We start from the raw sequence: 16,942 nt of genomic DNA, 5'->3' as shown, positions 1-16,942 counted from the left end.
GTCATACGCTCACACACACACACTGTCATACGCTCACATACACACACTGTCATACGCTCACATACACACACTGTCATACGCTCACATACACACACTGTCATACGCTCACACATACACACACTTTCATACGCTCACACATACACACACTGTCATACGTTCACACACACACACACTGTCATACGCTCACACACACACACTGTCATACGCTCACACACACTGTCATACGCTCACACACACACACTGCCATACGCTCACATACACACACTGTCATACACACACTGTCATACGCTCACACACACTGTCATACGCTCACACATACACACACTGTCATACGCTCACACACACACACTGTCATACGCTCACATACACACACTGTCATACGCTCACATACACACACTGTCATACGCTCACACACACACACTGTCATACGCTCACACACACACACTGTCATACGCTCACACATACACACACTGTCATACGCTCACACACACACACTGTCATACGCTCACACATACACACACTGTCATACGCTCACACATACACACACTGTCATACGCTCACACACACACACTGTCATACGCTCACACACACACACTGTCATACGCTCACACACACACACTGTCATACACACACTGTCATACGCTCACACACACACACTGTCATACACACACTGTCATACGCTCACACACACACACTGTCATACGCTCACACACACACACTGTCATACGCTCACACACACACACTGTCATACACACACTGTCATACGCTCACACACACACACTGTCATACACACACTGTCATACACTCACACATACACGCGAACAAAAGCAGCTCCTCTTGGTGGTAAACAAAAAATGGCTTTTATCAGGAAATAATATTCCCAACATTGGAAATAATTCAAAACTTCACACACAATAATGAATTCCACTTAGCCACTTAGCTTTAGGAATAATCCGTACAACACAGAACAATGCAGTCTTTTCTTTAGTAAGAGTGAAGCCAGTGACACCTGTAAACTTAACATGCTAACAGCAAGAGCACGAGGTCCCCTCAGATCACTGAGATCCTGAAAGAAGAATAATGTTTAAGTGAAGACCAACTTGTTTGTAAGAGGAACACAAATGTGGCATAAAGGAGTTCCTTTGGATCAATATCCACACCTGTAAAGGCTGGTTCCTTGCATGAAACATTGTTTGTTCTTCCATTAAATATACTAACACCAAACTGAGGGGTTCAGTTTGTTGATGCTTGTACTTTATTTTTCTTAAAGCTATGCCGTAATGAAATCAATCTTTTCTTTTGCCAACCTGTTGACTAAATGTAAGTTTACAGCAATCTGGGACAACTCCAGTTGTTGCAGGTTTTATGTTTTTGAAACTGCTGTTTTTGAAAATGATTATTATGTACTGAGGCAGTGTTGAGACAACTCTTCAAATTCTGCATCAGGCTTCTTCAGAATTCTCATGCTGTTCTTAGTAATGGTGGTTCTGTTGGAATGGTGCTTAGAGCTGTGTGAGGGGGTTTTACATATGTGCTAGGCTGTGATTTGTTGTGTTTAGAGCTTTGTTGGAGACAATCAATGTTGATTTTGATGTTGTTCATTGTCTAAAATTGCCAGTCCTGTAAGCGTTTATTCTATCTATTTTTCTCAGCCTTGTTTGATGGGGATTCAGCCTCATGCTTGATGGTGTGTGAAGTGTTGATCTGATCTTCTGCATAAAATTTGTAAAAAAATACCAGATAGATGGAATTTCACCTCTGAGTCAGAAGCTCATAGGGTCAAGTCCCACTCCAGTGATTTGAACACAAAATCTAGGCTGACACTGCAGTGCCGTACTGGAGTGTTACACTGATGGAGATGCCGTCCTTCAGATGAGACGTTAAACCGAGGCCCCATCTGCCCTCTCAGATGGATTTAAAAGATCCAATGGGACTATTTGAAGGAGAGCAGGGGAACTCTCCCCAGTGTCCTGGCCAATATTTAGCCCTCAACCAACATCATTGAAACAGATTATCTGGTCATTATCACATTGCTGTTTGTGGGACCTTACTGTGTGTAAATTGGCTGCTGTGTTTCCTACATTACAACAGTGACTACACTTCAAAAATACTTAATTGACTGTAAAGCACTTTGGGACGCCATGAGGACGTGAAAGGTGCTATATAAAGGCAAGATCTCTCTCTCTCTCTCTTTTTCGCTCCCTTTCTTTACCTTTCACTTTACTGCAGTGAATCCACATGATGAGGAAGGTGAAACGAAAGCAATGTTTTCATAAGCCACAGCTAAAAGACTAGCGCAATAAAGGAGCGCTCAACATCAACTAAATGAAGTCTCAGCGTTGTATATTTACCAGTAAAAATAAAAAAATGATTGGAAAGCACGTGAGACGTAAGCCCAGGAAGAGCACTAACCAGTTGAAGAAAGTTAGAAGTTCCCCTTGGTCGTACTCCTGTAGGTTGTAAGCACTGAATGGGCAGACAATGGCCCGGATTCCTCCTGAACCCAAAGATGCTGACATGAGGCCAATGTAAAACAGCACAGTCTGTTCCTTTTTAGCAAGAGCGTGAATGGTATGGTGAGTATCAATGTAGAAATCCTCAAAGGGGAACGCAACGACAGGCAGCATAACTGTACCTTTGGGAATCAAACAAAGAAAACCGACTTTACAGAGATAACCATCCCGTATTTCATTTATAGAGCACCTTATTACATCCTCAGTGTTATAAATTGGATAACCAGGTGGGGAAGGATAGAATACTAGAGCCCAGCCTTTAGTTGCTTCCAAGCCAATATTCACAAAGCTCCACATTACACCCACAACACACCCTAGATCAGCTCGCTTATAAATGGATACAAGAGAGTTCCCAATTGATACACATTACCTGAATATAATTAGCACTAATTGATATAAATCACATGGATACATTTAACAATCAGGACATCCCAAAACACTTTGCAACTGATGATATCATTTAGAAATACCGCCAGGCAAACATAGCAGCCAATTTGCATAAGGCAAGGTCACATAACCATCAAATGAGCCAAAGGACCAGCTAATCCAATTTCAGTGGAGTTGGTTGAGGGAGGAATGTTGGTCAGGATGCTGAGAGAACTCCCTACTCTTCCTCAATGTTATAAGTGGGATATTTGATGTCAATCCTGAACATGCAGACAGGGCTTCAGTTTAACGTCTCAACTCCAGTGACTTGAGCACACATTCTAGTACTGAAGGAGTGCTGCACTGTCAGAGGTGCCACCTTTCAGATGAGATATTAAACAATGGCTCTGTCTGCCCTTTTGGGTGGATGTAAGTATTCGAAGGAGAGCAGGGGGAGTTTTCCTGATGTCCTGGCCAACACTTATCCCTCAACCAACATCACGAAAACAAATTGGGGAAGTAATTAAATATTATTGTGCCTGTTTTACGCATTGATGCCGAAGTTAGCAGTGTGATGGCCCTCGCCTGATCTGTGCATGCGTTAGGACGACTGCTCAATTTGTCAGGGACTTTTTTTTTAGGTAGCCCTGGCAGTTGCCTAAACCAGGTTGTAGGCCCCTTGTATGTGTTAATGAGGTGCCTAAAGCCTGTTTAAAGACGTCTTGGAGAAATTTGTGAGCGGAGCAGGTGTCGGGCTTTCAGGAGTTTACTGAGGCCTAGTCATCGGCTGCCAACCAAGAGGTGAGTTTTAAAAAAACCATAAGACCATAAAACCATAAGAGATAGGAGCAGGAGTAGGCCATTCGGCCCCTCGAACCTGCTCCGCCATTTAATGAGATCATGGCTGATCTGATTTTTTTTACCTCAACTCCACTTTCCCGCCCTTTCCCCATATCCTTTGACTCCCTTGCTGATCAAAAATTTGTCTAACTCAGCCTTGAATGTATTCAATGACTCAGCCTCCACAGCTTTTTGGGGTAAAGAATTCCAAAGATTCATGACCCTCTGGGAGAAGAAACTGCGCCTCATTTCCGTCTTAAATGGGCGGCCCCTTATTCTGAGACTATGTCCCCTAGTTTTAGATTCCCCCATGAGGGGTAATATCCTCTCAGCATCTACCCTATCGAGTCCCCTCAGAATCTTGTATGTTTCAATAAGATCTCCTCTCATTCTTCTAAACTTCAATGAGTATAGACCCAACCTGTTCAATTTTTCCTCATAAGACAACCCTTCCATGCCTGGAATCAACCTAGTGAACCTTCTCTGAACTGCCTCCAATGCAAGTATGTCCTTCTTTAAATAAGGGCACCAGAACTGTATGCAGTACTCCAGGTGTGGTCTCACCAGCACCCTGCACAGTTGTAGCATGACTTCCCTGCTTATATACTCCATCCCCCTAGAAATAAAGGCCAATATTCCGTTTGCCTTCTGGATTACCTGCTGCACCTGTATGTTGACTTTTTGTGTTTCATGTACGAGGACACCCAGATCCCTCTGTACTGCAGCATTTTGTAATATTTCTCCATTCAAATAATATTTTACTTTTTTATTTTTCCTCCCAAAGTGGATGACTTCACATTTTCCCACATTATATTCCATCTGCCAAATTTTTGCCTATTCGCTTAACCTGTCAATATCCCTTTGCAGATACTTTGGGCAGCATTTTAGCACCCGCTATCGGGTGCGTTCCTGGCGGGGGGCCCTGAAAATCGGGAAATCCCGTAGCGGGACCGGAACCCGCCTCGAACCCGTGCACTTCTGGGTTCCCCATTGGCATGCCGGCGTGTGCGCGCAGCCCCCACTGGTGGGAATCCCGCAGGCAATTAAAGCCAGCGGGATGCCACTTGAATGTATTTATTTTGCTTGTTCAGCTCATTAACAGACCTGATTAAGGGATTATGTGAGGAGGGGTGGGATTTTATAGCAAACTGGGCCTGTTTCCCACACTGGGGGAAACACTCCCAGTTCAAATGGATGTGTTGCAGCTGTCAGTCTGTGGCAGCTGCAAAGGTCCATTTGGCAGGTGTGGGGGGGAGACCCTCACCCATTGCAGGAGGCCACTCTGTCACTTGGGACAAAGTTTGGCCTCCATCACCCTCCTCCTGACAATCAATGTCACCAACTTGCACACTTACCCCGGGGTCCAGAGATATGTACCTGCCTTGCGGACCCCCTCCGATGTACATCTTCCGGATTGGGGCCGCCATAGCTGCAGTCATGACCTCCTCGGCGGGTGAACAGCATCACCAGCCTCACCAGCCTCGCCATCCACGCCGTCCACCTCTGACACGTGGAGCTCCACAACAGAGCGCTGTGACACATCCACCTGTACAGCAGGAGGGAGGGCAACCGCAGAGAGAGATGCGTCGCAGAGGGCACTACCCTCGCCACAGGGTCCACAGACCGAGGCTCAGCTTCCTGGACCTCTCTGAGCAGCAGTGCACACGGAGGCTCAGAGTCACTCAACGTAGTCGTGAACATCTGCAGCCTCCTTCATGCCAAGCTGCTCCCGGCTGGCCCGAGCACCATCTTATTACCTGTCGCTGTCAAAGTCATCACTGCCCTCAACAACTTCTCCTCCGCATCCTTCCAGGGTGCCACCGGGGACATCGCCGACGTCTCTCAGCCGTCTGCACAGAAGAGCCCTGCAAATACACCTACATCCACTCTGCAGTGACACAATGGGTGGCATCAGTTGTGGGTCTTCATAGTAATCCTCAGGAAAGGGCATTATTGCACAAACCAGACAAGATTCGCAAAGACATGGCAGTAGTGGTGCCAATATAATATGTGATGTGAGTTGCTCAGAAATTAAATATAAGTAACAACCGTGACAAACCCTCAAACACCCTTGTGCATCCCCTTCATGCTCACGACACGTTTGCCTTACGCTGCCTACTGCACATATGTGATGCATGCCCTGTGGCTGCAGCACAGGTAGTGGCAGGTTGAGTGAGGCTGACCGTGAAAGAGATGCACGAGAGGGTGAGTATGAGATAGAGCCATGAGATTGTATGAGGATTGGGTTGAGTGGTAGTGGTGGGATGAGTACTGGCGAGGTGAGTAGGTGCAGGTAAGATGAGGATGAGGTTTGAGTGGGTATGAGGGGTGATGTGACAGAGTAGTGTTGGCAGTGCAGAAGGAGATGTGGGGTGGGGGCGGCGATGTGGCAGACGGAGTGTAGGGGAGAGAGTAAGTGTACTCACTTTGGCTGACCTACTGAGGTCATTGGAGCGCCACCTGCATTATATGCAGGTGGGCGATATGATGGTTGTGCTGGTGACCTCCTCTGCCACCTCGAGCCAGGCCTTCCTGGTGGCAGAGGCAGGCCGCTTCCTCCCGCCCGCCGGGGGGGAAGATCTCTGTCCTCCCCCTCCTCCTCACCCCATGTATTGATACTTGGAGTGAGGCATCATTAAACTGGGAGCAGCCTTCCCCCTGGGCTGCTCCATGCTGTAATTTTTTCTATTTGTTGCAGCATCTGTCAGTGGAGGACTGCCCCTTTAAATAGAGCTCCTCCAGCTGACAGATCTTACTGCGCATGCGCAGCCCGCCCGACGCGCAGATCAGCAGTGGGGAACCCGGAGGAGCAGGTAAGTGGATCCAATTAGGCTGCGATCGCGTGGGGAGCTGACTGATTTCGCTGGGCGCGTTACCCATGTGCCCGATAGTCCACCCGCCGAGAACCCGCAGCCCTGGTAACATCAGGCCCCTTGTGTCCTCACCGCAACTTGCTTTTCCACCTGTCTTTGTATCATCAGCAAATTCGGCCACAAGACACTCTGTTCCTTCATCCAAGTCATTGATATATATTGTAAATAGTTGAGGCCCCAGCGGCACCCCACTAGTTACAGATTGCCATTTTGAAAATGACCCTTTTATCCCAACTCTTTGTTTTCTGTTAGTTAGTCAATCCTCTATCCATGCCAGTATATTACCCCCAACACCATGAGCTCTTATCTTGTGCAATAATCTTTTATGTGGCACCTTGTCAAATGCCTTTTAGAAATCCAAATATACTGCATCCATTAGTTCCCCTTTATCCACCCTGCCCGATACTTCCTCAAAGAACTCTAATAAATTTGTCAGACGAGATTTCCCCTTCATAAAACCATGTTGACTCTCCTTGATTGTATTATGAGTCTCCAAATGTCCTGCTATTACTTCCATAATAATGGATTCTAGCATTTTCCCAATGCCAGATGTTAGGCTAACTGGTCAATCTGGCCAATCCAATCCGGCCAATTAACGCCCCATCAGTCTACTCTCAATCATCAGCAAAATGATGGAAGGTGTTGTCGACAATGTTATCAAGCGGCACTTACTCACCCATAACCAATGCTCAGTTTGGGTTCCGCCAGGACCACTCGGCTCCAGACTTCATTACAGCCTTGGTCCAAACATGGACAAAAGAGCTGAATTCCAGAGGTGAGGTGAGAGTGACTGCCCTTGACATCAAGGCAGCATTTGACCGAGTGTGGCACCAGGGAGCCCTAGTAAAATTGAAGTCAGTGGGAATCAGGGGGAAACTCTCCAGTGGCTGGAGTCATACCTAGCACAAAGGAAGATGGTAGTGGTTGTTGGAGGCCAATCATCTCAGGACATTGCTACAGGAGTTCCTCAAGGCAGTGTCCTAGGCCCAACCATCTTCAGCTGCTTCATCAATGACCTTCCCTCCATCATAAGGTCAGAAATGGGGATGTTCGCTGATGATTGCACAGTGTTCAGTTCCATTCGTAACCCCTCAGATAATGAAGCAGTCCGGGCCTGCGTGCAGCAAGACCTGGACAACATCCAGGCTTGGGCTCATAAGTGGCAAGTAACATTCACGCCGGGCAAGTGCCAGGCAATGACCATCTCCAACAAGAGAGAGTCTAACCATCTCCCCTTGACATTCAATGGCATTATCATTGCCGAATCCCCCACCATCAACATCCTGGGGGTCACCATTGACCAGAAACTTAACTGGACCAGCCATATAAATACTGTGGCTACAAGAGCAGGTCACAGGCTGGGTATTCTGCGGCGAGTGACTCACCTCCTCACTCCCCAAAGCCTTTCCACCATCTACAAGGCACAAGTCAGGAATGTGATGGAATACTCTCCACTTGCCTGGATGAGTGCAGCTCCAACAACACTCAAGAAGCTCGACACCATCCAGGACAAAGCAGCCTGCTTGATTGGCACCCCATCCACCACCCTAAACATTCACTCCCTTCACCACCGGCACACTGTGGCTGCAGTATGTACTATCCACGGGATGCACTGCAGCAACTCGCCAAGGCTTCTTCGACAGCACCTCCCAAACCCGCGACCTCTACCACCTAGAAGGACAAAAGCAGCAGGCACATGGGAACAGCTCCACCTGCACGTTCCCCTCCAAGTCACGCACCATCCCGACTTGGAAATATATCGCCGTTCCTTCATCGTCGCTGGATCAAAATCCTGGAACTCCCTTCCTAACAAAACTGTGGGAGAACCGTCTCCACACGGACTGCAGCGGTTCAAGAAGGCAGCTCACCACCACCTTCTCAAGGGCAGTTAGGGATGGGCAATAAATGCTGGCCTTGCCAGCGACGCCCACATCCCATGAACGAATAAAAAAAAAACTGCCTTCTGTCTCACTCCCTTACAACCAATGCATCCACTATCTCTGTAGCCACTTCCTTTAAGACCTTCGGATGCAAGCCATCAGATCCGGGGGACTTGTCAGCCTTTAGACCCATTAGTTTACCTCGTACTTTTTCTCTAGTGATAGTGTTTGTTTTTAGTTCCTCCCTCCCCTTTGCCCCTTGATTTTCTACTATTATTGGTATGTTATTAGTGTCTTCTACTGTGAAGACAGATACAAAATATCTGTTCAATTCCTCTGCCATTTCCTTGTTTTCCATTATTATTTCCCCAGTCTCATCCTCTAAGGGACCAATGTTTACTTTAGCTACCCTCTTCCTTTTTATATACTTGTAGAAGCTTTTACTGTCAGTTTTTATATTTCTTGCTAGTTTACTCTCATAATTTATTTTCTCCCTCTTTATTATTCTTTTAGTCATCCTTTGCTGGTTTTTAAAGTTTTCCCAATCTTCAGGCTTACCAGTAATCTTTGTCATGTTGTATGCTTTTTCTTTTAACCTGATACCGTCCTTGACTTCCTTAGTTAGCCATTGTTGCTTCACCCTTTTTGTGGAGTCTTTCCTCCTCACAGGGATATATTTTTGTTGCGAGTCATAAAATATCTTTTTAAATGTTTGCCACTGCTTATCCACCATCATACCATCTAATCTGTTTACCCAGTCCACTTTAGCCAATTCCGCCCTCATTCCTTTATAATTGCCCTTATTTAAGTTTAATACAGTAGTTTCAGACCCAAGATCCTCGCTCTCAAACTGGATGTGAAATTCTATCATGTTATGATGACTGCTTCCCAAAGGATCCTTTACTTTGAGATCATTAATTAATCCTGTTCCCCATTACCAGATCCAAAATAGCCTGTTCCCTGGTTGGTTCCCCAACGTATTGGTCTAAGAAACAGTCCCTAATACACTCTATGAACTCCTCCTCTGGGCTATTTTTGCCAATTTGATTTGTCCAATCTATGTGAAAGTTAAAATCGCCCATGATTATTGCATTACCTTTTTTACAAGCACCCCTTATTTCCTGATTAATATTTTGCCCTACAGTGTAGCTGCTGTTAGGGGGCCTATATACTACTCCCACCAGTGATTTCTTTCCCTTGCTATTTCTTACCTCCACCCAAATTGATTCGACATCTTGATCTTCTGAGCCAAGATCATTTCTCACTATTACACCAATTTCATCCTTTATTAACAGAGCTACCCCACCACATTTATCTTTGGCCGGATCTTGCTGGAAAAATAACAGTGTGTTAATGACGCGCACCGTTATTAATGTGAAAATTGGGCAGCAAGTTCAGGGGATTAAGAGATATACCATGTGCTGGGAATCTCTAGAACTTACTGGTCGATTTATGCCACTCCACCGTTTGCTTCCCACAAAAGGCATCTTGCCCTTAGCCTCCCAGTTATTTTTAAGGTCTTGCTGGATTTGCACATTAATTGCCCAATAAACTCGCCGCAGACAGGTAAGCCTGGAATTTAACAGTATAAGTACCCTTTTAACGACGTGATAGTTTTTAACGCAATGCCAATCAACTTCTTTGACGCAGAAATTGAACAATTTAAATTGTGGAGTCTCATTCCTTCAGGTGGTAAATTGTTAGAGATTTTAAAAATGTTAGTTTTAAATATTTAAATTTTTTTCTTACTTTTCTTTTCTGTCTCTTTTTTTCTCTTTCTCTTAATCCAATCTTTCTTTCCCTCTCTTTATTTCTCTTTCTGTACCTAATTTGACTCTAATTCACCCTCCTTCACCGTCGTTCCTCCGTTTCTTTCTCAATCCTTAAATCTCATTGGTTAAGGAGATAGACTGCTGGTCCTGCCGTTCACCAAGTTCCCAGCTGCCCCATTGCCCTCACCATGCCGTTATCAGCTCACACTTCCAGCAAGTTACGGTGCAAAAATTTTTTGTGCTGAAGGGTTCAGAAAAAAGTCTAACGGGGCATTCCGCGAGATATCCCACTCCATGCGGAGTAGGGAGGAGCAGGAGTGCTCATCCCTGATCCTCGGCACTAGAGCAGGCTGCTGCAGCCCACTAACGCCTCTCTCCTGTGCTCCACCACCCCCCCCCCCTTCCCCTGGGACTTAACTGAGGGCCTCTGCTGTGAGGCAAGTAGGCCCAAATTTGATGTGGCCACACGGACAAGCTGCCTCTGGAGGTGCGACAGGCGCCGGCAGCTCACCAAGTTTATCGCAATGATGCTTGAGGCCCAATTTCAATTGAACCTCAGGCCTCCTTGTTCAGGCGTGCACTGGAAGTATCCGGTCATTTATCCCATTGTTGTTTGTGGAGCCTTGCTGTGGGCAAATTGACTGCCATGTTTCTCCACATTACATCAGTGACTGCACTTCAAAACATAATTCATTGGCTGTGAAATATTTTAGGATATTCTGAGGACATGAAAGGCACTATATAAACACAAGTTAGTTCTTTCTTTCTTAATCAAAATGCTGCACCACCAACATTATATAATATTACATTTTTTTCTGGGTAAGTATAAATTAATATAACTGAATATCATTAATAATTACTAGATCATAAAAATACAGCATTTGTAATAGATTTTCAGTCAACAATTAACTATGTTGGCAGCATGCATCAACATTGTGACATTAAAAGAAATAGTATTATCGTAATAACTTTGAGTTATTTCTGTAACATTCACATGTGTTGAGCAAGTAGCGTGTTGGCAGTGGAAGGATAAAATTGAGTGTCTCTATTTCTACTTTCCCAGTGAAGAAGTCTGCCTGAAATATTTACACAATAAATTGTTCCACAATGCAGACTCAATTCTATCTGTGAAACCAAATACAGCAGGTGAAGAACATAGCCAAACCTTGCTTCACCAGAAATTCACTGCCCTGTAAACAATGACTTTACAGAATTAAAATACATGTAGCAAATAAAAAGTAACACAATTCAGGTAGTTAATAAAATATATTTTTTAAATTGATCACTCATTAAAATGCTAACCTTACATTTTTTACATTGTACACCAACACCACACTTTCCTTTGGCCTTACAAAATATAACAAATCACATCTAATGCAACGTGTCGTCCAGTCAAGGTTGTGAAAACTAGAGACCTACGCTGTTCACTCTTTTTATTTAGTTCGGCCTTCCATATCCGCACAATGCCAAGCCCAGAGACCTGCAGGTCAGCTGCAATCACGCTCCACAACCACCTTCTAAGTTGCCTTCTGGCCATTTGGCCTCTAACTGCCTTTGTGCCCAGCTGTGCTCCTCGGTTTCCTATCAAGACTGACAGTTATGGCCAGATCAGCTCAGCCTGTGATCTGGGTCTAATTTCTTCCTCTGTGGGTTGGCTGCGTTGCCGTTAAGCATCATTGTGTTTCCAAACCTTCTCAATTTTTCAGGGGTACCACTAATTTATTTGTGCAATTCCTGAGTTCTGTTGAACCGCTTCCCATTGAGACTAGATAGGATTCCTCGACAAACATGAAACTGATTTGAACTGAAATTTGCATTTCCACTGTTAATGCTCATCTAAAATGTGTATAGGAGCAATTTGCTCTTAAGCTATTTTAAGGAAACAAGTACAGAGTAAAACAAAGTAGTAATATTAAACAAAAAATGCACACCATATTACCAGCTAATACTGTGCACTTGATAGGTGACATTTTTTGGATAAATACAGTTAAGTATAAGCTCATAATACAGGCACTTTTGTTGGAAAATCTGAGAGTAAATTTTCCGGTTCCACACTCCCAGCGAGGAGCTATGCTTGAAGGGAGCACAAGTTGGAGATGGTTCTATGACACTGTTGGGCTGATTCTCCAACTCACATTTCCTTCAGGGGCAGCTTCTAGCAGGGAGTGCAGGATCGGTGATTTTACCCTCTTCCTTGCTCTTAGAAGAAAATAACCCCATATAATTCTCTTCAAAAGCACTAGGAGTACAGTTTTTCCACAGCTACTGGTCTGTAGAGCAATGATGGGATTGAACAAGGGTAGAGGGAATTTCAATATGTTTAAAGTTAACAGCTAATAATATATTAACATATTGTTTTTATATTCATTCTCAGGATGTGGCTGTCACTGGCAAGGCCAGCATTTATTGCCCATCCCTAGTATGTAGAGCGTGCTGCTCAACCTATAGATGCAAGTTATACTGCCAATTGTGCCTGGTATGGAACTCAGTGATAACGGACCTCTATGCATTGGTGCTTGGACTGCTCATTTTTAGTATCATAAGAGTGGGAGCATCTACATTATCTAAACATTAAGAAGTAACTCCAGAATGCCCCCAAGATGTCCAGGGTCTGACTGACTTGTTTAAAATGTGGTTCTCACTGGATTGGAATTATATTACACCCAGTGTGGTTGGTCACCCATATGATATGTAACCTTCCAAACCCACGACCTCCACCACCCAGAAGGACAAGGGCAGCAGGCGCATGGGAACACCATCACATCCAAGTTCTCCTCCAAGTCACACATCACCCCGACTTGGAAATATATCGCCGTTCCTTCATGATTGCTGGGTCAAAATCCTGGAACTCCCTCCCTAACAGCACTGTGAGAGAACCTTCACCACACGGACTGCAGTGGTTCAAAAAGAAGGCTCACCACCACCTTTTCAAGGGCAACTAGGGATGGGCAATAAATGCTGGCCTTGCCAGCGACGTACACATCTCGAGAATAAATAAAAAAACAATATGTTAATATATTATTAGCTGTTAACGTTAAACATATTGAAATTCCCTCTACCCTTGTTCAATCCCATCATTACATGGTGCACAGGGAACTGAAGTAGGAAACAGTAAATATACTTTGAGATAACAAATGTATATGTGACAATAAATCAATCAAAAATTCTGACACATCCAGTCTTACCTACAAAATGAAGGAGTGCACAGATGTAAACTACTTTGGTTCTTCCCATGCAAGACTCTACAAACCATCCCACCAAGACTGGAGTCAAGGTGCTAGCTCCAACAAAACACAGGTTGACAATGGCAGCTTGATAGTTCTTGTAGCCCAGTTTCACAGTGCAAAACAGAATCATGTTGCACACAATCCCAAAGTAAGTAAAGCGTTCACACAGCTCCACCGAAAGCAGACAGATCACAATCTGCCATTTCTTTCTAGAATACCGTGTCCCTGCACTCTGCTCTGATTTGAATCTTCTCTGTTTCCTTCTCCTCCATTTAGAAGGATTAAGACAATCTGTTTCTTGTAGATTTTTCAAATCCACCACTGCCATTCTGGACTGCCCCAGCGACAGCCGGGCCGAGGACCTATGCAGCAGATCTGACAGGTCTTTTATTATCCAATTATCACGCTGGTACGACTTACTGCTTGAATTCCACATGCAAGTGCTACTATTTCACAGCTTTTATCGCACCTTGGTGTTGTTGCATTGATAACCAAATGGTCATCTCACTATTTGAGCTTTGAGAAGTCGGATCTTCACTGCGCACTGTTTAAAATAATACCTTGTTAGGCCAGGGTTCTGACAAAGGGCCAGAACCGAAACATTCACCTGATTGGTTTCTTTACAGAGACTGACTGACCTGCTATAAATATCTAGAGATTTCTGCTTTTGTCCCAGATTTCCAGTGTTTGCAGATTTTTTCTTTTCATTTCAAACAAATTACTTTTCACCATCCTGTTCATCAATTTCAATGTTATGTCAATGCTTCATCTCCATAGCAAACCATATATAAAGTCAGAAGTAACATAAAATTTCCCTGTTTTTAATGCACTCTTTTTTAAGCAAGACTGTTCATCATAAACTTCAATATTGCAATTGTCTTCTCCGATTAATAAGGAAGTTCTTTTGCCAGTCTGTGAAATGAAAGGTGAAAGTTAGCAGGTGTGTGGCAAAATGGAATGTTTCATTTAGAGCACTAACGTCCTTTTGAATATTTAAAATGAGGTGTGGATCATGAGATCATCATCACACCAATATTTAGGGTCAGACACTAAACGGGATAACTATTTCAGCCCCTAGAACATATTATACTGTTCCTCATTATTTGTTCATATGGTCACAAGGCATTTGTAATTTAACTTTAATAACGATGATTAGAACCAAATGATTACAGCCCCATAAGATAAAGGTAATATACACATTAAACCCTGCCTGCCGGTATAAGTATGTGGCCTGTACATTGTTGTGCATGGACTGTGTGACTTTTCTGCCCCATTAGACCAGCCTTGACTGCCTTACAAGAGTTGGTCACGTACAGTCAAAGAGCTGCCAAATTCCAGGCAAACAGTTCGAAGACACTATTGGGTAGAGTGGAGCCAGCCCCACCCTGCCTCTCCGTCTAACCCCACCAAAAAATGTTTAGCTATTAGTTGCTAAAACCTCCAATTATCTCCGAAGTCAAAATGTTAAGTTTTACACACTTTAAAATGTAACGCACTAAGTGTAATGTTATAATGCAAAGCCATGTATTCAGTACCAGACAGAATCTCAAGATTTAAATAAATAGAAAAATAAACATAGAAAATCTGTGAGAATAGTTTCATTTAGATTCTGAGAATCCAAAACTGAGTCACCAAAAAGTCAATGATTTGCTACATATGTAAGTAAGTAAACAGTTTACTCAGATTGTGTCTTTGATAAAGGAATATTAGTTAAATTGGGATGAAGTGCCAATCTGTATCCCTGGGGGTGAGAGCATTGGCACTCAGTGCCAGTGCCAACTCCCTCCACATGGCACAAGTGACATTTTTGGTAGGTTTCCTGCCATGCACCCCCAACACTCTGACTCTCTCCCGTTCTATTTCATCAAGGAGGGTTCACAGGTCAGAACTCTGTGAAAATGTGGCATCAACTTCCCTGCCCTCATTCCTTCTTTGGCTGCCACTGCCATGGTGTCTTGTGTTAGACATTCCTGGCACAAAAAGCAGTAATGAGACGGCTAGCTGACAGTAAACTGACTGAGCCAAGCACTGTTCCCCCAGTCGACTGCTGTCATCTTCAGCCAGAACCATCTTCTTAATTTCTGCACTCTAATGTGCACCCCAGCACATTACTCCTGTTTATCTGAGTTTTACACCAATCACTACTCCGATGGATATGCAAATGAGTTAACCCAGGAAATTCTGGTGTAAATACGTCTCCAGTCTATCGGCTGGTGCAACTCATTTTCTATGGATCTAAATGTGGTGCAACTCACCATATGGAATTTCTAGGCCAACATCTTTTGTTCAGTCACTCTATCTAAGACTAACTGGCTTAATGCTTCCCTTTGTACCCCTTTGTAAACAGCCTTCATACTGCTTTTAAGAGTAAACAAGATATTGGCTTAGAAATATTTCCTTGCTCAAAGCCCACCAAATATTGGCCCTCGGGCCTCAGGCCTCATTTACATCAGACCAGCAAGCTGTGGACACCTGCAGGGCATACCCACGCAGCTTGCCCGCGAAGAGGATTCGAATTTGGGGTCGAGGCGTAGTTGGCAGCGGCCTTTAGGTAGGTCTTGGGAGATGGGGGGTATCGTCTGGGAGACGGAGGGAGGGGGATGACAGGAGAGGGAGAGAGGGGGCGGCTGGGAGAATTGAGCGATCAGGAGGGGGTTGACTGGGAGGGGTGGAGGGCGACCGGGAGTGGAAGGGAGGGGAGACAACCAAGAGAGGGAGAGAGAGGGTAACCGGGAGAAGGGGGCGGTCAGGAGGGGGGTAACCGGGAGAGGGGTGGTGAGGTCACGACTGGGAGGGGGATCGAGGTCATGATTGGAAGGGGGTGGTCCAGCAATGGCTGGCAGTGGCTTGTGGTTTTAATGTGGAGTGTGAGTGTGTGAGTGTGTGAATGTGAGTGTGAGTGTAAGTACAGCAACAATAACAACTTGCATTTATATAGCGCCTTTAAGGTAGTAAAACGTCCCAAGACGCTTCACAGGAGCGATTATCAAACAAAATTTGACACCGAGCCACATAAGAAGATATTAGGAGAGGTGAAAGAGGTAGGTTTTAAGGAGCGTCTTAAAGGAGGAGAGAGAGGTAGAGAGTTGAAGAGATTTAGGGAGGGAATTCCAGGGCTTAGGGCCTAGGCAGCTGAAGGCATGGCCGTCAATGGAACGATTAAAATCAGGGCTGCGCAAGAGGCAAGAATTAGAGGAGTGCAGAGATCTCGGAGGGTTGTAGGGCTGGAGGAGGTTACAGCGATAGGGAGGGGCGAGGCCATGGAGGGCTTTGAAAACAAGGGTGAGAATTTTAAAATCGAAGTGTTCCCGGACTGGGAGACAATGACATGGCATGTTGGGACTAGTAGGGAAACCTAAATATCGGAGTACTGTCACAGTACTGGCATCCGTATAGAAAATTACAGCTTAAAAAGTAGGAAAGGCAAAGTACCTTACTTGGCTCTTTAAATGGGCCAACATTTACTGAACG

General features: G+C 44.7%; 2 protein-coding genes across 2 annotated transcripts in view; one reads left to right on the top strand and one right to left on the bottom strand.

Moving 5' to 3' along the window:
• Positions 1 to 13,799, bottom strand: part of slc15a5 (solute carrier family 15 member 5) — a 39,828-nt gene extending 26,029 nt beyond the window's left edge. The window contains exons 1-2 of the mRNA XM_068005336.1: positions 13,430 to 13,799; positions 2,413 to 2,635 (exon numbers count right to left, since the gene is read on the bottom strand). Of these exons, the coding sequence (XP_067861437.1) occupies positions 2,413 to 2,635; positions 13,430 to 13,799 (593 nt within the window). The remainder of the gene's footprint in view (positions 1 to 2,412; positions 2,636 to 13,429) is intronic.
• LOC137341568 (microsomal glutathione S-transferase 1-like) overlaps positions 1 to 16,942 on the top strand; it is a 248,054-nt gene that overhangs the window by 215,985 nt on the left and 15,127 nt on the right. The window lies entirely within an intron of this gene.

Source organism: Heptranchias perlo, chromosome 24 (genome assembly GCF_035084215.1).
Source record: "Heptranchias perlo isolate sHepPer1 chromosome 24, sHepPer1.hap1, whole genome shotgun sequence".
NCBI classification, from domain to species: Eukaryota; Metazoa; Chordata; class Chondrichthyes; order Hexanchiformes; family Hexanchidae; genus Heptranchias; species Heptranchias perlo.
Note: the sequence above shows the minus strand (reverse complement) of the source record. Positions and strands in the feature narration are given on the sequence as shown.